Raw genomic sequence first — 20,811 nt, 5'->3', positions numbered from 1 at the left:
AGTTTAACATTTAGGTCTTTAATCCATTTTCTTTTTGTAAGTAATATGAAAAAATATTCTAATTTTATTTTGTAAAATAAATGTAGCTGTCCAGTTATCCAGCACCACTTATTGAAGAGACTATCTTTTCTCCTTTGTATATTCTTACTTCCTTTGTCATAGGTTAATTGATATAAGTGTATGGGTTTATTTCTGGGTTCTCTATTCTGTGTTGATCTGTGTGTCTTTTTTTTGTGCCAGTACTGTGCTATTTTTTTAAACTTTTAATTTTGTATTGGGGTATACCAATTAACAATGTCGTGATAGTTTCAGGTGAACAGCAAAGGGATTCAGCCATACATATACATGTGTCCATTCTCCTGCAAACTTTCCTTCCATCCAGGATGCCACATAACATTGAGCAGAGTTCCATGTGCTGTGCAATAGGTCCTTGTTGGCTATCCATTTTAAACACAGCAGTGTAGTACTATGCTGTTTTTATGACTGTAACTTTGTAGTATAGTCTGAAGCTAGCACCCCAACTTTGTTCATTTTTCTTAAGATTGATTTGGCAAGTCAGTTTTTTGTGGTTCCATATAAGTTTTAGGGTTGTTCTAATTTGGTGAAAAATATGGTTATTTTGATAGGGATGGCATTAAATCTATAGATTGCTTTGGGTAGTACAGTATTTATCAATATTACTTCTTCTGATTCATTTCTTCAGTTTCTTCAATTCATTTCTTCAATATCATCTTCAATTTCCTTCATCAGTGTTTCATTTTTAGAGTCTTTTACCTCCTTGGTAAGTTAATCCTAGATATTTTTTGTTTTTGATGCTGTTTTAAACAAGATTGTTTTATTGCTTTTTCTCTGTGGTAGTTCATTATTAGTTTATAGAAAAGCAACAGATTTCTGTACATTAACCTCATATCCTCTAACTTTACTAAACTTATTTATTCTAATAACTTTTTAGTGGTGACTTTAGGGTTTTTCTATATGTAGAGTCATGTCATCTCAGAGAAGGCAATGGCACCCCACTCCAGTACTCTTGCCTGGAAAATCCCATGGATGGAGGATCCTGGTAGGCTGCAGTCCATGAGGTCGCTAAGAGTCAAACATGGCTGAGCGCCTTCACTTTCACTTTTCACTTTCATGCATTGGAGAAGGAAATGGCAACTCACTCCAGTGTTCTTGCCTGGAGAATCCCAGGGATGGGGGAGCCTGGTGGGCTGCCGTCTATGGGCTCGCACAGAGTCGAACACGACTGAAGTGCAGCAGCAGCAGCAGCAGCAGCAGCAGCAAAGTCATGTCATCTACTAATAATGACAGTTTTGTTTCTTCCTTTTCAGTGTGGATGCATCTTATTTCTTTTTCTTGTCTGAATGCTGTGGCTAGGACTTCCAATACTATGTTAAATAGAAGTGATTGAGAGTGGGCATCCTTTGTCTTGTTCCTGATTTTAGAAGAAAAGCTTTTAGCTTTTCACCATTGAATATGATGTTAGTTATGGTCATGGGCTTCCCTGGTGGCTCAGTGGTAAAGAACCCACCTTTAGTGCAGGATACTTTGGGATTTGTTTGTTCTTCTTTTTCTAATTGTTTTAGGTTATAGTTTGTTTGAGGTTTTTCTTACTTCTTGAGGTAGGCCTGTATCACCATAAACTTGCTTCCTAGAACGGCTGTTGCTACATCTCAAAGATTTTGGAATGTTGTGTTTCCACTTCATTTGTCTAGGGTATTTCCTGATTTTCTCTGTGATTTCTTCATTGATTCATTGGTTTTTATAGTAATGTGCTGTTTAGTCTCTACATGTTTATGTTTTTCCCATTTTTCTTTCTGTAGCTGATTTCTAGTTTCATACCATTATGATTGGAAAAATGCTTGAAGTAATTTCTATCTTACATTTGTTGAGACTTGTTTTGTGACCTGGAATATAATCTGTCCTGGAGAACCTTCCATATGCACTTGAAAATAATGTGTTTCTGCTTTTATGGATTGGATGTCCTGTAGATGTTTGTTAAGTTCAAATAGTCTAATGCATCCTTTAAGACTGATGCTTGCTTGTTGAATAGACTTTTCTTTTTTTATAGCAGAAAAATTGGGCAGAAGGCACACCTCCCCTCAAGTGGACCTCATTATTGATATCTTGTACCAGAGTAGTACATTTGTTGCAATTAATGAACCAATATTGATACATTATTTTATTAACAATAATCATATAAAAGAAATACATACTACAGTTTTTGTTAGTGTTTGCTCCTTGAATTTTACAGTTCTATTGGTTTGATAAATGCAAGTTATCTGCCTTATTATTATCATATAGAATGGTTATATCACCCTGAAAGTCCCTTGTGCCCCACTTATGTATCCCTCCCTTACTTTATTTGAACCCTGGCAACTACTGATCTTGGCTCCGTAGTTTTTGGTTTTCCAGAATGTCTTTTATCAATAGTTGCTGCTGCTGCTGCTAAGTCGCTTCAGTTGTGTCTGACTCTGTGCGACCCCATAGACGGCAGCCCATCAGGCTCCCCCGTCCCTGGGGTTCTCCAGGCAAGAACACTGGAGTGGGTTGCCATTCATATATTATGTTGGCTTTCAAACTGGCATCTTTGACTTAGAAATATACATTTAGGATTCTTCCCTAACTTTTTAAAAAATTGAGTATAATTGACATATAAGGAGGATGTATTACTTTCAGGTATACAATATAATGATTAGGTATTTGTATGTATTGTGAAATCACCATAATAAGTCCAGTTAACATCTGTACCATACATAGTTACAAAATTTTCTTATGAGAACTTTTAAGATTACACTCATAGCAACTTTCAAATTTGCAATATAGTATTATTAACAATAGATAAGATGACAGGCACTACACTCTATGTTTTATGTAGTTTATAACTTCAAATTTGTTTCTTTTGAGCATCTTCATCTCTTTCACATATATTGCCACCTTGGCAACTACCACCAGACTCTTCTCTGATTTAATGAGCTCATTATTTGTTGTTTTGTTTTGATAGTTTTTAGATTCCACATATAAGTAAGCTCATCCAGTATCTGTGTACCTCTGACTTATTTCACTAGCATAATTCCCTCAAGTTGCATCCATGTTGTTGCAGATGTAAAGATTTTATTCTTTTTTGTGCTGAGTAATAGTCCATCATGTGTGTGTGTGTGTACACATATACATAGAAAAATACATACCAAAGTTTCTTTATTCATTTATTAATGGACACCTAGGTTGTTTCCATATATTGACTATTGGAAATAATGTTGCAGTGAGCATGGTGGTGCAGGCATCTATTTGAGTTATTGATATTGTTTTCTTTGGATAAATACCTACATGTGGAATTGCTGGGTCATACGATAGTTGTATTTTTAATTTTTTGAGCATCCTCTATACTGGCTGCACCAATTTTCTATAGTGGCTGCACCAATTTTCATTCCCACCAACAGTGCACAGGGCTCTCTTCACATCCTTCCCAACGTTTGTTAACTTTTTGATAATAACCATTCTGACAGGTATGAGTTGATATCTCATTGTGGTTTGATTTGCATTTTCCTGATAATTAGGGGGCATCTTTTCACATACATGTTGACCCTTCTTTTGTCTTCTTTGGAGAAATGTCTGTTCATGTCTTTTACCTATTTTGAATTGGATTGTGTATTTTCCTCCTGTTGAACTATATGAGTTCTTTATACATTTGCAATATTAACCCCTTATCAGATACATGACTTGAAAATATTTTCTCATTTTCCATATTGTCTTTTCATTTTGTTGATGGTTTCCTTTACTGTGTAGAAGCTTTCTAGCTTGATGTAGTCCCACTTGTTTATTTTTACTTTTTTGGTCATTGCAAAGACCAGAGTCAAGGAACCTCTATGTCTTTTTCTGACATGATAACTCCTTTCTTTTTATTGCTGTGTAGTGGTCTGTTGTATGGGTACACCACAAGTTTGTTTATTCATTCAGCTGTTGAAAGACATCTTGGTTGATCTAGTTTTTGGCAATTATAAGTACAGATATTATAAATATTTGTGCGCAGGTTTTGACTAGATGTAAGTTTTTCATTTGTATAAATATATAGGAGCATGATTACTGGAGGGTATGGTAAGCCTATGTTTCTCTTCATGAGTGTTAGTAGCTCAGACATGTTTGACTCTTTGCGACCTCATGGACTGTAGCCCACCAGGCTCCTCTGTCCATGGAATTCTTCAGGCAAGAATACTGGAGTCGGTAGCCATTCCCTTTTCCAGGGGATGTTTCTGACCCAGGAGTCAAACCCAGATCTCCGACATTGCAGGCAGATTCCTTACTGTCTGAGCCACCAGAGAAGCGCTTCTCTTCATAAAAAACTGCCAAATTGTCTTCCAAAGTGGCTGTACCATTTTCACATTCCCATCAGCAGTGAATGAAAATTCTTGTTGCTCCACATCCTCACCAGCATTTGGTCTTGTCAGTTTTGGATTTTTAGACATTTTAATTAATTAATTTATTTGGCCACGATGTGTGGCTTGTGGGATGTTAGTTCCCCAACCAGGGATTGAATCTGGGCCCTTGGCAATGAGAGCTTGGAGTCCTAACTGCCAGACAGGCAGGGAAATCCCAAATTTTAGATGTTTTAATAGGTGTAGTATCTCATTTTTGTTTTAATTTGCAACTCTAATGACATGATACTGAACATCTTTTCTTACACCTATTTCCCATCTGTGTATCTTCTTTGGTAAAGTGTCTATTTAAATCTTTTGCCTATCTTTTAATTGGGTTGTTTGTTTTCTTTTTAAAAATAATTTTATTTATTTATTTTTTGCTCTGCTAAGTCTTTGTTGCTATGAGAGCTTCTTCCTAGTTGTGGTGAGTGGGGGCTACTCTTTAGTTGTGATGCATGGGCTTCTCCTTGTGGTGGCTTCTCTTATTGCAGAGCCCAGGCTCTAGGCACGTGGACTTTAGTAGTTGTGGCACGTGGGCTCAGTAGTAGAGCTCCTGGGCACTGGAGCACAGACTTAGCAGTTGTGGCACACGGGTTTAGTTGCTCTGCAGCACGTGGCATCTTCCTGGACCAGGGATCAAACCTGTGTGCCTTCATTGGCAGGCAGATCCTTTACCACTGAGCCATCAGGGCAATCCCATTTTCTATTTGCTTATGTTAATGGGAAACAATAGATATAAGAGTAAGAAATAGATGCTTTAAATAGAATATTGCATAGTAAGTTAGTTTCCCTCATACTCTGCCTGAAAACCTGCCTGTCCTATCTTTTCACTGACATGAGTTTAACCATTCTGGCGTGGTGAAACAGGATCAAGCACGCTGGTTTCATCTTGAGTTCTAATGAAGCTAGGAAATGTTTTCCATTGAAAAGACTGAGGGCTAAAAATCAGCCTCACCCATGTCATAGCACTTATCATACAGTATTATCTTTGTCCTTCTCCCTCATTGGTCTGTAAGGATCTTGTGATTATGATTCTTTTTATATCCCCAGCATTTGGTGTAGTACCTGCTACCTACAAAGCACTCAGTGAATGTTTGTTAATGAATAAATGAATCCCAGACAATTACTTTATTCAGTAAACACCGAGTGTCTGTCACTGTGCTGGGTGCTGGTTTATGCTAAGATCCATATTCTCATGTAAAGATTAGTGGGAATAACCAAAAGCAAACAAATAGAATTGCAAATTGTGATGAGGCCTATTTAGGAAATTAACAAGGAGGGATACTGTATAAGAGGGACAGGGGGAGTAAGGTCTGGGCAGTCCTCTGAAAAGTGGCATTTTAGGTGATATATGAAATTTGTGGAGTCAGTCATCAAAACAGGGAGCAGAATGCTTTAGGAAGAGTGAACATTATAGACACAGTCTCTAAGGCAGGAAAGCACCTCTTCAGGAAACTGAAAGGAATACAGTGTGGTTAAAGTACAACAAGTAAAAGAAACCTCATAAAAAGAGCTTAGAGAGGGACTCAGGGAATAGATCATTGGGCTTTGCAGGTTATGTAGGGAATTCAGTGAGAAGCCATGGGGATGCATGAGCTCACCTAGGGAAGAATGGATAGACGGAAGAGAAAGGGCCCAGGCCTGAGCCACTGAGGTCAAATGGAGAAGAAAGACTCAGTACAGTGACTGAGAAAGAGTGGCAGAGAGACAGGTAGAAAACAAAGAAAATGTGTTGTCTTGGAAGTCAAAAGAAGAATGTAGTTTGTCAAAGGATGGGGACTATCACCTATGTAAAATGCTGATCAGGGTCAATAAGATGGGACAGGGAAAGGACCATTATACTTGACTACAGTAGGGTCACTTATAAAAGCTGTCTTGATAGAGAATGCTTTTTTCTATTCTATGAATACAGAAGCAGGATGGGTCAAAAATGGGGAATTGGTTGAAAATGGAATAAGAAGTGAAGGGACTGAGAGATACTTTTCAGATTTTACTGTTAAGGGAGAACAGAAAAAATTGGAGCAATTATTAAATGAAGGTGGTGATTATGGGTGAATTTTTTTAAGGATGGAAGATACTACTGTATTTATATAACATCATGAATGATCTTCTAGACAAGTTGTTTTAGAAGAAAAAGGGGATTAATCAAAGGAAGAGAAAAAATTTTGAGAAAGCCAGAGAGATGACATTTGTGCATTTATTGAGTGTTAGGTTTTCAACAAGGGTAAGAAAGAGAAGGTAGGGAATTTTTTTTTGTATTTAGGTAAATTTTTGTATTTAGTGGTGAAAGCAGTAAGAAATTTCTAAATCCTTGGCTCATATTTCATATCAAAAATATAGAGAGAAGGTGAAATAGGGATAGATGATGAAGGTTTCAGAAAATTGTTAGTTATTTTGGAGTGGGAAAGTAAATCCTAGGAGAAAATTGAAATTTTCATAGCCCTGTAAAACTTTGTATTAAACTTTCAGCCAAATGGTACTAGTCCAGTCCATTCTTGGGATAGGGTCAGTATTTGTCTTTGGAGACATTTTTAACTTGTTACATTGTCTTTGCAATAAAAGTACTTTCTACTGGAAAAGCAAGGAAAGTCGAAAAGGGCCCATCTATGTTGCCATCTGTTCATCTATTTCCATTTATTTGTTTACTCATTGATTCATTCAGTGAACATTATGTATTGCTTACTGTTCTGTTTTTAATTAAAGAGAGGCAAAAACAGTATAGGAATGGTCACTGTATGAAAACATACTGCTCATATTTCTGTAGATGACAAAGCTTTAGTATATGAAATATAATAAGTAACAAAACAATAACAAAGTTGCAGATGCTTTACAGTTGGAGGCAGATTGATGATGATGGTGGTAGTGATGGTGAGGAGAATGAGATAATGTTCTCATTTAATATTTATTCAATGTTTACCACGTGCCAGACACTTCTAAATGCTGATTATATTATCTTATTTAGTATATGTTAACTCTTTAGGAGATAGCTAGTGTTATAATCCATATTTTGCAAAAGGTTTAAAATGATTAAGTAACTTGTTCAAAATCACACAGCAACTAACTGTTTGAGTTAGGATTCTAACTCAGACTCTTTGACTTGCAGAGTCCACACTCCAAAGCAATTTGCAATTATTTTAGGAAAAAACAGAATAAGAGAATGGTGAAATTGAAGTCCATAGTACTAGGGCCACTTCTCTATCAACACCTGGAACTATGACCACACAGTTCCTAGGCAGCCAGCTAAGAGGGAATCAGAAAGGAGCTAACATTTATTTAGTACATGCTCAGTATTTTGTTTATTATCTAATTTAATCTTTCTAGTAAACCCGTGTAAACGGTGATATTATCCCTACTTTACAGTTGAAGAAACTAAGTGGAACTAGAAACCAACCAAGGCTTTTTTTGGCTGTATAACTCATGCTTTTTCCCCATAAATGTGATGGAGAGGGTACAAATTAAAAACCTAATAGGTTTATTGCATAGACATCACCTGGACCTTTGAGCATTTAAAGGTAGTAATTTTTGTCCATTGTTATTCCTTTTTTCTCTGTTTTTCCCTGCAGAGTTGAGTGACAGTAGTATCAATACAAAAATAAAATACTTCCCCTCAAAAAAAAAACCTATTAAACTTAATGCTATACTTTTATACACTTTTATACTTAATTCAAAAAGAAAGGTGAAGAAACCCTGATTTGTATTTTGCTAGATGGCAATTTGTTATTTTAAATAAAATTATACATTAAGTTGCAAATTACTTTTGAATAACTTGACTTACAGTCAGTTTTGTTTACCGCTGAGGATTTTGGTGGTGAATATGGCATAACCTTTATAAGACCCTGAATTAAAAGAACTTTAAAATAATCTGTTGGCTTACAATCTCAGAGATCAATTTCTCAAGTTTTTTTGTCCTCTGGTCTTAAAACATAGCCACTTGGTTATGCTTCTTGGTAAGCAGCTGCTGCTGCTAAGTTGCTTCAGTCGTGTCCAGCTCTGTGCCACCCCATAGACGGCAGCCCACCAGTCTCCCCCGTTCCCAGGATTCTCCAGGCAAGAACACTGGAGTGGCTTGCCATTTCCTTCTCCAATGCATGAAAGTGAAAAGTGAAAGTGAAGTCGCTCAGTCATGTCCAACTCTTCGCGACCCCATGGATTGCAGCCTACCAGGCTCCTCCGTCCATGGGATTTGCCAGGCAAGAGTACTGGAGTGGGGTGCCATTCCCTGCTCGGTAGTTAATTTCTCAAACTACAGTTGTGTTGAATTGTGGTGTTAAGAGCATTGTAATGAGCTGTTGTTTTTCAGTCATTAAGTTGTGTCTGACTTTGCGACCCCATGGATTGCAGCATGTCAGGTTTCCCTGTCCTTCACTATCTCCGGGGGCTTGCTCAAACTCACGTCTGTTGAATCAGTGATGCCATCCAACCATCTCATCCTCTGTCACCCCGTTCTCCACCTGCCCTCAGTCTTTCCCAGCATCAGGGTCTTTTCCAGTGAGTCAGCTCTCTGCATCATCTGGCCAAAGTATTAGAGCTTTAGCATTAGTTCTTCCAATGGATATTCAGGATTAATTTCCTTTAGGATTGACTGGTTGGATCTCCTTGCAGTCCAAGGGACTCTCAAGAGTCTTCTCCATCACCACAATTCAAAAGCATCAATTCTTTGGTGCTCAGTCTTTTTTATGGTCCAACTCTCACATCTCTACATGACTACTGGAAAAATCATAGCTTTGACTATATGGATGGCAAAGTGATGTCTCTGCTTTTTAATACGCTGTCTAGGTTTGTCATAGCTTTTCTTCCAAAGAGCAAGCGTCTTTTAATTTATAGCCACAGTCACTATCCACAGTGGTTTTGGAGCCCAAGAAAATAAAATCTGTCACTGTTTCTACTTTTTCCCCATCTATTTGCCATAAAGTGATGGGACCGGATGCCATGATCTTAGTTGTTTGAACTTTGAGTTTTAAGCAAGCTTTTTCACTCTCCACTATTCACCCTCATCAAGAGGTTCTTTAGTTCCTCTTTGCTTTCTGCCATTAAAGTGGTATCATCTGCATATCTGAGGTTGTTGATATTTCTCCTGGCAGTCTTGATTGTCTGGCTAGTGATTCGTCCAGCCTGGCCTTTCCTATGATGTACTCTGCATAAAGAAGTTAAATAAGCAGGTTGACAACAGGCAGCCTTTATGTACTCCTTTCCCAATTTTGAACCAGTCTGTTGTTCCATGCCCAGTTCTAACTGTTGCTTCTTGACCCGCGTACAGGTTTCTCGGGAGACAGGTTAAGCGGTCTGGTTTTCTGTTTAAGAATTTTTCACAGTTGGTTCTGATCCTCAGAGTCAGAGGCTTTAGCTTACTTAGTCAATGAAGCAGAAGATGCTTTTCTGGAATTCTCTTGCTTTGTCTATGATCCAAAAGATGTTGGCAATTTGTACTCTGATTCCTTTACCTGTTCTAAATCCAGCTTGTAGATCTGGAAGTTCTTGGTTCACGTACTGTTGAAGCCGAGCTTAAAGGATTTTGAACATTACCTTGCTAGCATGTGAAATGAGTGCAGTTGTACAGTACTTTGAACATTCTTTGGCATTGCCTTTCTTTTGGATTGAAATGGAAACTGACCTTTTCCAGTTCTGTGGCAACTGCTGAGTTTTCCAATTTTGCTGGCATATTGAGTGCAGCACCTTAAAAGCATCATCTTTTAGAATTTTAAATAGCTCTGCTGGAATTCCAGCACCTCCACTAGCTTTGTTTGTAGTAATGCTTCCTAAGGCCTATTTGACTTCACACTCCATGTCTGGCTATAGAATAGTAACCACATCATTGTGGTTATCTGGGTCATTAAGACCTTTTTGTATAGTTTTTCTGTGTATCCTTGCCACCTCTTCTTAATCTCTTCTGCTTCTGTTAGGTCCTTGCCATCTGTGTTCTTTATTGTGCCCATCTTTGCATGAATTATTCCCTTGGTATCTCTTAAGTTTCTTGAAGAAATCTCTTGTCTTTCCCCTTCTGTTGTTTTCCCCTATTTCTTTACATTGCTCACTTAAGAAGACTTTCTTATCTGTCCTTGCTGTTCTCTGGAACTCCGCATTAAGTTGGGTATATCGTTCCCTTTCTTCGTCTTTCACATCTCTTCTTTTCTCAGCAGTTTGTAAGGCCTCCTCAGAGAACCACTTTGAGTTCTTGCATTTCTTTCTCTTTGGGATGGTTTTGGTAACTGCCTCCAATACAGTGTTTCGAACCTTTTATGTAGCTTCCTAGCTATATGACAGAGTAGTTTTACTTCACATTTATTTAACTCTGTTAATTATGAATGAATGCTTTCATAGAATTTATGAGTTTAGATGAGATAATACATGTATGTTAAGTGCCTAGAATTCATATAGTTTCCTGTGAACTTGAGCAAGTCATTTAACGATCCAAATTCAGTTTCCTCTGATAGAAAATAAGGTAATATAGCCCAGTTCTCCCTATACCACAGAGTTGTTTTGATAATGGGAAGCCTCTGAAAATGTAAATTGGTAGTCATGGTAACTAGGTAGATTAATTATACCTAGTAGAAGGAGAGGTGATTGCTCTCACTTTGTCTTTAATAGGACCTCATCCCTTGTTTCAGTTATGTAAGATACAGGATACTTATTGGCCATAAAAACTGGATTAGTAAAATTTGCACTGCTGGGAACACCTTTCTACCTGTATGAAGTTTTCTCTGATAGGGATTAATGAGTTCTCAAGAAAATAAATCTTAACAGGGAGCTAAGGAGATTCTTGTTGCCTGGTATGAAAGGGAAAATAAAGTAAGATTGTCGGGAACCAACCCTGGAAAGTGGAAATAAGGTGCTGGAAATTGGCATGGCCAATTTTTGGTGGCCTGGTTTGATTCCCTGGAGCTGGGGCTGTGCTTACTTTTATGGTTAAATTGTGTATTTTGATCTTTCCTGGCTTGCATAGCAAACCAATGAAAGCAGCTGGTATGATTATTATTCCACACATAAGGGTAGTAAAAAAACAGAAGTGAAAGCCCAGAATTCCCAGTCTTTGTTTATTTCACCTGCTATATTGCCTCTTCAAACAGAAATAGCAGATGTTACTAATCTAAACACCCAAGTTATATGTTTGTAGATAGGAATTTTGCCTAAGAACAGCTTAGGTTTTTTTTTTTTTCCTCCTATATATTTGCTTCCCTGGTGGCTCAGCAGTAAAGAATCTGCCTGCAGTGCAGGAGACGGACATGTGGGTTTGATCCCTGGGTCAGGAAGATCCTCTGGAGAAGGGTATGGCAACCCACTCCAGTATTTTTGCCAGGAAAATCCCATGGACAGAGGAGCCTGGCAGGCTACGTCCATGGAGTCACACAGAGGTAATGCACTGGTCATAGTAAACACCCTTTTTCAACAATACAAGAGATGACTTTACACATGGATATCACCAAATGGTCAGTACTGAAATCAGATTGATTACATTCTTTGTAGCTAAAGATGGAAAAGCTGTATACAGTCAGCAAAAACAAGATCTGAAGATGACTTTTGGCTCAAATCATCAGCTCCTTATAGCAAAATTCAGGTTTAAAATTAAGAAATTAGGGAAAACCACTAGGCCATTCATGTATGACCTAAATCAAATCCCTGATGATAATATGGTAGAGATGACGAATAGATTCAAAGGATTAGATCTGGTAGACAGAGTGCCTTAAGAACTGTAGACAGAGGTTCATAACACTGTACAGGAGGTGGTGACCAAAACCATCCCAAAGAAAAAGAAATGCAAGAAGGCAAAATGGTTGTCTGAGGAGGCTTTACAAACAGCTGAGGAAAGAAAAGATGTGAAAAGCAAGGGAGAAAGGAAAATGTATAACCAACTGAATGCAGAGTTCCAGATAATAGCAAGGAGAGACAAGAAGGCCTTCTTCAATGAACAATGCAAGGAAATAGAGGAAGACAACAGAAGGGGATAGACTAGAGATCTCTTCAGGAAAATTGGAAATATCAAAGGAACATTTCGTCCAAAGATGGGCACAATCAAAGACTGAAATGAGAGAAGCAGAAGAGATATTAAGACGAGGTGGCAAGAATACATGAAGAACTATACCAAAAAAATATTTTAATGACCTGGATAATCACGATGGTGTGGTCACTCACCCAGAGCTAGACATTCTGGAGTGTGAAGTCAAGTGGGCCTTAGGAAGCACTGCTGCCAATAAAGCTAGTGGCAGTGCTGGAATTCCAGCAGAGCTATTTAGAATCCTAAAAGATGATGCTATTAAAGTGCTACACTCATTATGCCAGCAAATTTGGAAAACTCAGCAGTGGCCACAAGACTGGAAAAGATCAATCTTCAATATTAAACAATGTTCAGACTACTGGCCAATTTCACTCATTTCCTATGCTAGTAAGGTTATGCTCAAAATCCTTCAAGTTAGGCTTCAGTGGTACGTGAACCAAGAACTACCAGATATTCAAGCTAGACTTAGAAAAGACAGAGGAACTAGAGATCAAATTGCCAACGTTTGCTGCATCATAGACAAAGCAAGAGAATTCCAGAAAAGCATCTACTTCTGTTTCATTGACTATGCTAAAGCCTTCAGTTGTGGATCATAACAAGCTGTGGAAAACTCTTCAAGAGATGGAAATACCAGACCATCTTACCTGTCTCCTGAGAAACATGTATGTGAGTCAAGAAGCAACAGTTAGAACATTATGTGGAAGACTGACTGTTTCAAAATTAAGAAAGGAGTATGACAAGGCTATTTATTGTCACCCCATTTATTTAACTTGTTTGCATAGCACATTATGTGAAGTGCTGGGTTGGATGAGTTATAAGCTGGAATCAAGATTGCTTGGAAAAATATCAATAATCTCAGATATGCAGATAATATGACTTTAATGGCTGAAAGAGAAGAGGAACTAAAGAGTCTCTTGATGAGGGTGAAAGAGGAGAGTGAAAAAGCCAGCTTAAAACTCAATAGTAAAAAAGCTAAGATCATGGCACCTGGTCCAATTACTTCTTGGCAAATAGAAGGGGAAAAGGTGGAGTAATGACAGATTTCCTCTTCTTGGGCTCTAAAATCACTACAGATGGTGACTGCAAGCATGAAATTAGAAGACGATTGCTTCTTGGCAGGAAAGCTAAGGGCTTCCCAGGTGGCACTAGTGGTAAAGAACCCGTCTCCCATTGCAGGAGACTAAGAGATTTGGGTTCGATCCCTGGATTGGGAAGATCCCCAGAGAAGGGCATGGCAACCCACTCCAGTACCCTGGAGAAGGGCATGGCAATGCACTCCAGTATTCTTGCCCGGAGAATCCTATGGACAAAAGGAGCCTGGTCGGACACCACTTGGTGACTGAACGACAACAATATTGACTCTTTAAACAGAAATAGCAGATGTTACTGGTCTAAACACCCATGTCATATGATATTTTGAAGAGAAATTTTGCCTAAAAACAGCTTAGATTTTTTCCCCTGCTATGTATTTGCTTCCCCGGTGTCTCAGCGGTAAAGAATCCTCTTGCAGTGCAGGAGACACGGGACATGTGGGTTCTCTCCCTGGGTCAGACTTGACTAAAGAGACTGGGCATGTATATATTTGCTATATAGTCTTGGCTAAAAATGTTTGTTCTCAGTCAGCAATTTAACTTTCCTTATTTTTGACAGATATGTTCATCTCTTTCTTGCTTTTGAATAGGGGTCTCCACACCCAGCTTTCTCAATTGCATTTTCCTTTGAAGTTTTTAGGACTTCCCTGGTGGCTCAGACAGTAAAGTGTCTACCTACAATGCGAGAGACCTGGGTTCAATCCCTGGGTTAGGAAGATCCTCTGGAGAAGGAAATGGTAACCCACTCCAGTACTCTTGCCTGGAAAATCCCATGGACAGAGGAATCTCATAGACTACAGTCCACAGGGGTCCATGGGGTCACAAAGAGTCGGACACGACTGAGTGACTTCACTTTGAAGTTTTTAGTGTTGTATTAATATGGTTTCCTGACCACAGTGTTGATCAGTATTGGTTTACTTCCTTTATACTCTGATCCTAAGTAATTTAGTATGTTCTTTTTCCTGCAGGTCTTTTGTGCTTCCTGCTGTAGCCTGAAATGTAAACTGTTATACATGGATAGAAAGGAAGCTAGAGTATGTGTAATCTGCCATTCAGTGCTAATGAATGGTAAGTATTAAAACAGGTTGAATTCACAGTTACTGAGACAGAACAAGAGAATGCCAGTGAAAAAACTCCTGATTTTTCCTGCCTTGCTCTTCAAGTTGCTCACCTTCTCAGATGTTGTAACTTTAACAGAAAAATTTGAAAATATCTTAGTATTTCAGAATTCCTGTGCCTAGTTTAATGAATAATTGCTAAATTCAGGTAAGTTTTGCAGGAAGAATGGAAATTTTTGTGGAAATCTGGTGCTACATGGCTGTTAATGTTCCTGTGAAGTAACTGGAGTGGGAGGGGGAGGGGGCTGTTGACCACTAAGTTGATGAAATATTTAAACTGGGCTGAGGTTTTCCTTTCGAGGGAAGAATTCTCTTTCTAGGGAATATCTTAATGACTGAATATATTCTTATTAACACCTTGGTTCACTCATCTTGTGAAAAATAAATATGTTTAGCATCTAGGATCAAAGAAAATTGCATTTTTCTATCATTTATCACCTTAGTACCACTTAGATTTGTTATGAGGATAATGATTTTGAATTTACTTATATGGTCAAAGAATATGGCCAGGAAAAGGTAAATATAGCTTATCCTGTGTTCACCTTTTGCAGGACTGGAAATAAATCCAAGGGCATTTTAGTTAAAACCAAACAAACCAACCAACCCCAGAGTATTCTTGTAAAAAGATGAAATAAAATTGATTAGACTATTTGGTGTTTTCTTTTTGAGTGCATCTTTGTAGAGTTGCCAGAATAGTTACTAATAGACATGAAATGTTGGCGTTAGATACCAGTGCTGCTTACGCCAGGATAGTGTGTCTCCTGGAGGCTGAAACTTATCTGCTCAAAGCCCCTCCTGCTCTTTGTGTCTGCGTTGCTCATAGTGATGTTTTCCTGTTGCTGGCTTATTAACCTATTGCATGTTATTTAATCTGATCTTTTCTGATTTCCTATGATCCACCCAGTTTCCTCCCATTTCTGAATTCTTATAATTTTGATCAAATATGAATTCATTCTCTTTACTCTTAAGGGTCATTTTTCAGATGGTGGTTATTTCACTCAGTGATCATTTCATTTTCAGATATTTATTCACAGATAATAGCATGCTGCTTAATTACAGTACCCAATACCTCTTTTATTTGATGAGGTCTTCCAACTTGATAGCTTGTTTTTTTAACTTGGCATAGCTAAAGATGAAGGAAATGGCAGAGGATTCATATGGAATACTTACTTTTTTTATTAAGCCAAGGATGCCCTTAACAGGGGATCCTAAATTCTTCTTTTCCTGGTTTTTCCAGCATCTTTCCTTTCGCATGGCTTAGCCTGGTCTTTTACTGAATATTTAATTTGATGCTTTTCAGTGTTCCCTGTCCCTTTTTCCCTTTCTCCTTTTCTCTTCCTTCCCTCTTCCTGCCAGTGCTTTCAAAGGAACATAACTGTTGTTTTCTAGCTTTGTCCTGCAGTTTGGAGGCAACAAGTATTCAAAATCTTATGGATCATTCTTTGATGCAGAATGAGATTTTTTAAAAAATGCTCCAAAAATTGGGTGATTTTATTCCTGAGCGTGTGATATTACCTGAGCCTAGATAATAAAATTTATATATTTCATTTCTGTAGCATCTTTCATCCTATTTACTTTGAAGACAATAGTTGATATGTCAGTAATTAGTAAAATTATGGAGTATGCAGAACCTTAACACATTTGTGATCATTCATACTGGTTGATGGCACTTATATGATATTGGCACATTTTCATGTTCAAATGGGTCCTGTGCTTTTGAGACACACCAGAGATGTGAAATGGTTGTTCTTGCTGTATACGTTTACACAGGGTAATGATTGCACGAAAGCAAACTTCATAGAAATGTTAAGATGTTTTCTTCTGAGCTTTAGGCTTCAGAATTTTTCAAATGAGATTTTACTTCAGCTGAGAAGAGCCTAAAAATGTAGAAATGAAACAAAAAATATCATACAACAGAGTTTTGCTCTTTTAGCCCCTGAGGTTTTTTTTTTTAATGCATTAAATATTAAACCTGCCCCACCACCAGAAAAGTCTAAATGCTATCCCAACTGTAAATCTTTAATAAGTTTAAACTTATTTTACTCCCTCTTAAGAGAATGTGTGGTCCTCTTTAAAGGAGCCAGGAGCCTATCATTAACCTCAAGACTAGTCTGCCGTCAGTCTGTATCAGAAGTATCCTGTAATTCTTATTTGTTGCTTCCAAATAGTTTACTTAACTACATGGTCTCCTTTACTGAATAAAATCACCTGTCTCCTTAATACCTTTATTAGCTGGAAGAGAGACATACTATGAGTGTTAATGAGGAGGAACTACATTATTTATCCAATATTGTGGAGGTCTTGATGTCCATATTTTGCAATCCATTCACATTGATTGTGTCTGTATTTGCTTTAGCTCAAGCCTGGGAGAACATGATGAGTGCCTCAAGCCAGAGCCCTAACCCTAACAATCCTGCTGAATACTGTTCTACTATCCCTCCCTTGCAGCAAGCTCAGGCCTCAGGAGCCCTGAGCTCTCCACCTCCCACTGTGATGGTACCTGTGGGAGTTTTAAAGCACCCTGGAGCAGAAGGTAGGGGATCATGTGCTATTCTTTCTCTTTTTCCTCACCAAGTTCCTCTGAAAAGGTGCTGATGTGATTTTACATCACAAGTCTTTAACACGCTGCAGATAAGTCCCTTTGGGTGGTTATTAAAGTGGAAGAACAGGTGAGAAATGTCTTGAGACTATTTCTGGGCAAATTAAGAATAATATTGTATTGCCTGATAATTTGGAGGCACCTCTAAAAATATGCCAATACCCTCTCCCACTTAAGAATGGAGTAATTACTTTGTTTTTACTTGAAAAGAGTTGAAGAATTTGAAGTCAGCCTGAAAAATCCTAGCCTCATGCCTACCTTAGTGTTCTTTGTAGGACTTTAAGAAGTGATAAAAATGAGAATTCTTTTTTCTGAACAGCCCATTCTAGTATCAATTTTTGGAATATATATTGCCATTTAAAAAAAATCTATCCATATAAAAATATGAAAATACTGTGTTAGGTGCACAGATCTTTATAAAATCAAACTTTAATTCTGATATCATATGATAGATGGAAAATTATAGACTCAACTTATTTTAGTTTATTATATCTTTATGATAATAGTATTGTTAGATGAAAGGCACTTTGTTAAGTTCAGGGGATTATGAATAGCAAAAGTAGCAATTATTTATTTCTTTAAAATGATCTTGTCAATAAGTCTCCCTTGATAATTAAACTCTGTATTCTTTCATTAATTTTATAACTTTTTTGTCTAGCAGTATTCCCTTCCCCTTGCTAAATAGCCCTCCTCCCCTTTTGAAGATCAAAAACTTCTATTGACATTATCATACTTTTCCCCATTTCCTCTTCTTTTCAGATCATCCCTTAGTCATTCTCGTGTTTTTATGAGCTCAGGTTTTCTTTCTTAAAATCTTTATCCTCTTTACATCTTTTGTTGTTTTTCCCTAGTCTCTCTTTGTTTTCACTGTTTGAATTGATTTTCAAAACTGGATTTGAAGAGATCATTTTTCCGGACTCAGTTTTCCAGCTTTTCCCCATCCTTTTACTAAAATGCAGACTTCTTTCACACTGCCAGATCAGTCTTTTTCTTTCTCAGCTACGCTTCAGCCAAAGATCTGGTCAGTTTGCTTCCCAGTTCTTTCATATCTGTGCCAGCTCTTCTTTAATTAGTTAATGATTCTTCAACATTCTTCAGGGCATCTTTTGCCCTTTCAAAATGCTGTATCACTTTTCCAGATAGATACTTCATTCCTACAGAAACTTCATACTTTCTGGAGATTTGGACGTCTATTTCTAGATATTTTTTCCCTGATGTTTATTTCCTATGCACTTCAAACATTTTTCTTAGTTTATCTGTTTGTGTTAACAGGACAGAGTATGTGACAATCATAGGCGTATTTAATATTTTAAAGCAAAGTGTTTTAAATCTTTAAAACTGTGTTTAAAGATTATAGAATTAAGGGATTATAGAAGTAAGGAATATATTTAATTATAGAAGTAAGGAATATATTTAAATGTGTATTTTATTAACTGATAACCACTTTTATGCACACAATTATGTTTATAATTATAAAATGCTAAATAGTGGTTTCTTTGTACATCTGAAATTGGTGACCTTCTCTTCTTGGTGTTAGAAACCCTACCAATGTCACAGTGATGCCTGTTTTATTTTTCTGGCTCCTCAAGTGGCTCAGCCCAGAGAGCAGAGGCGAGTTTGGTTTGCTGATGGGATCTTGCCTAATGGAGAAGTTGCTGATGCAGCCAAATTAACCATGAATGGAACTTCCTCTGCAGGAACCCTGGCTGTGGCACACGACCCAGTCAAGCCAGCAGCTACCAGTCCTCTACCAGCAGAGGTAAGAAAATAAAACAACAACTAAAAGTGAGTACTTTCTTTTCTCAGCATTGTGCTGCCTCTGTCTTGCCTTTTTCTGGATTGAGTGACCTTTCTGTGGAACCCTATAGACTTTTGATACAGTTTCGTGTGTGTGCGCGTGAATGTGCCTGCTTGTGTGTGCATTTAGGGCTAAAATAAATGTGGCAAAATCAGTTGTTCTTGTTGCTCTATATTTGGAAATTTTTTCAGGAGAAAGAATCTTATAAAGGGCGTTCTTGGGTGAGCTCAGCCTACCACTGTAGCTAGAGGTTGTGCTGGAGAGAATCTTGGTCCCCTGATACAGATATACATGTGTGTTCAGTCGCTCAGCCATGTCTGACACTGTGACCCCATGGACTGGAGCCTGCCAGGGTCCTCTGTCCATGGAATTCTCCAGGTAAGAATACTGGAGGTGGTTGCCATGCCCTCCTCCAGGGAATCTTCTCTATGCAGGGATTGCACCTACTTCTCCTGCATCTCTTGCATTGCAGGCAGATTCTTTTGCTGTCAAGGCACCAGGGAAACCCTGGTCCCATGATACACAAGCTTTTTAAAAGCATATTCCCCAGGTTCTGTGATAGCCTCCAAGAAGTTGTCGTGGTGAGGAAGGGCCAGGAAATAGGAAGATGGCTGAGGAATTAATCTGTCCCTTTGTCTTCAGTCTGAGTATCTCTACTTTTTTATGGTTTACCTGTAGTGTTTCCATGTAAGATTTTTTTTTTTTCCCATGTAAGATTTTTAAAAAGGGATTCTAAAGCTTAAAAATAAGTTGAAAATCTACGGACTTAATGGGTAAAAGATTAGTTTATCTGAGGAAACGAGCTCATACTGTGTGGTCACATTTACTTTGTCTCTATAGGATATACTGGTCACATTTGGAGGTTTATTTTCAGAAGGGGACAAATATTATCTTCATTTTTTTTTGAGTCCGTGAAAGAATAGAGCCACCTAGGACCATAATTAGAAAGTATACACATAGGATTGTTTATACAGTGGGTCCCTATCTTATTCCTATTTGCCCATTTAATATGGTGGTCAAGATTATAATAAGGTGATTAATTCCAGCTATGTGTGTTTGTCTTTTTTTTTTTTTTTAAGTAAAGTAAGAGGATCAGAATTAGGATAATGTTGCTACTTTTCAAGTTTTTATGGTTACTATTTATATTTATGTTCAGTAATATTTTTCTAGAAATTTACATGATTTTTGGATTTGGTTGCGGTTGAAATTACATGTTATTAAGATTAAATTTATTGACATACAGAGCTAAATTTCCTTTTTGGTGAAAGTACAGTAAACCATGTCACTGTCTTTGAGTATTTCTAAGTCTGTTTTAGGGGATTTTTCTATGGCTGCAGAGGACAATAGCAAGAACTATGACTGATTCTTCTTTGTATCTATAGAATGACTTTGTCAAGAAAATTTATTTTTTCTACGGTTGTTTATGTGGAAAAACTTCAAACCCACAGAAGAGCTGCAAGAATAGTACAGTGGACGCTTATATATCTTCATCCATATCCACCTGCTGTTGCCATTTTGCCACATTTTTACTTTACCCCCCCCACACATACCTTTTTTTTTGAGGAACCATTTGAGGATTAGTTGCAGTTTGTCACTTCAATACTTCAGCTTATGTTTCCTGAGAACAAGTCTTTTTTTTTTTTTACTTAAGTACAATTACATGATAAAACAAATTTAACATATAATTCTATTATCAAGCATATCATTCATATTCAGATTTCTTCAGTTGTTCCATGATGTTCTTATTCTTTCATTTACACATATGTATGTGTATATATATTTTATATATATAATTTTTTATTA

General features: G+C 37.5%; 1 protein-coding gene across 5 annotated transcripts in view; it reads left to right on the top strand.

Moving 5' to 3' along the window:
- Positions 1-20,811, top strand: part of ZFYVE9 (zinc finger FYVE-type containing 9) — a 182,138-nt gene that overhangs the window by 102,203 nt on the left and 59,124 nt on the right. For 2 of the 5 annotated variants that reach the window (XM_019957481.2, XM_070786537.1), the window contains 3 exons: positions 14,462-14,561; positions 16,968-17,144; positions 18,800-18,969. In XM_019957481.2, the coding sequence (XP_019813040.1) occupies positions 14,462-14,561; positions 16,968-17,144; positions 18,800-18,969 (447 nt within the window). The remainder of the gene's footprint in view (positions 1-14,461; positions 14,562-16,967; positions 17,145-18,799; positions 18,970-20,811) is intronic. The other 3 variants (XM_070786538.1, XM_070786540.1, XM_070786539.1) reach the window with 3 other exon arrangements.

This window comes from Bos indicus, chromosome 3 (genome assembly GCF_029378745.1).
Source record: "Bos indicus isolate NIAB-ARS_2022 breed Sahiwal x Tharparkar chromosome 3, NIAB-ARS_B.indTharparkar_mat_pri_1.0, whole genome shotgun sequence".
Lineage (NCBI taxonomy): Eukaryota > Metazoa > Chordata > Mammalia > Artiodactyla > Bovidae > Bos > Bos indicus.
The sequence above is the reverse complement of the archived record's forward strand: the minus strand, read 5'-3'. Positions and strand labels throughout refer to the sequence as shown.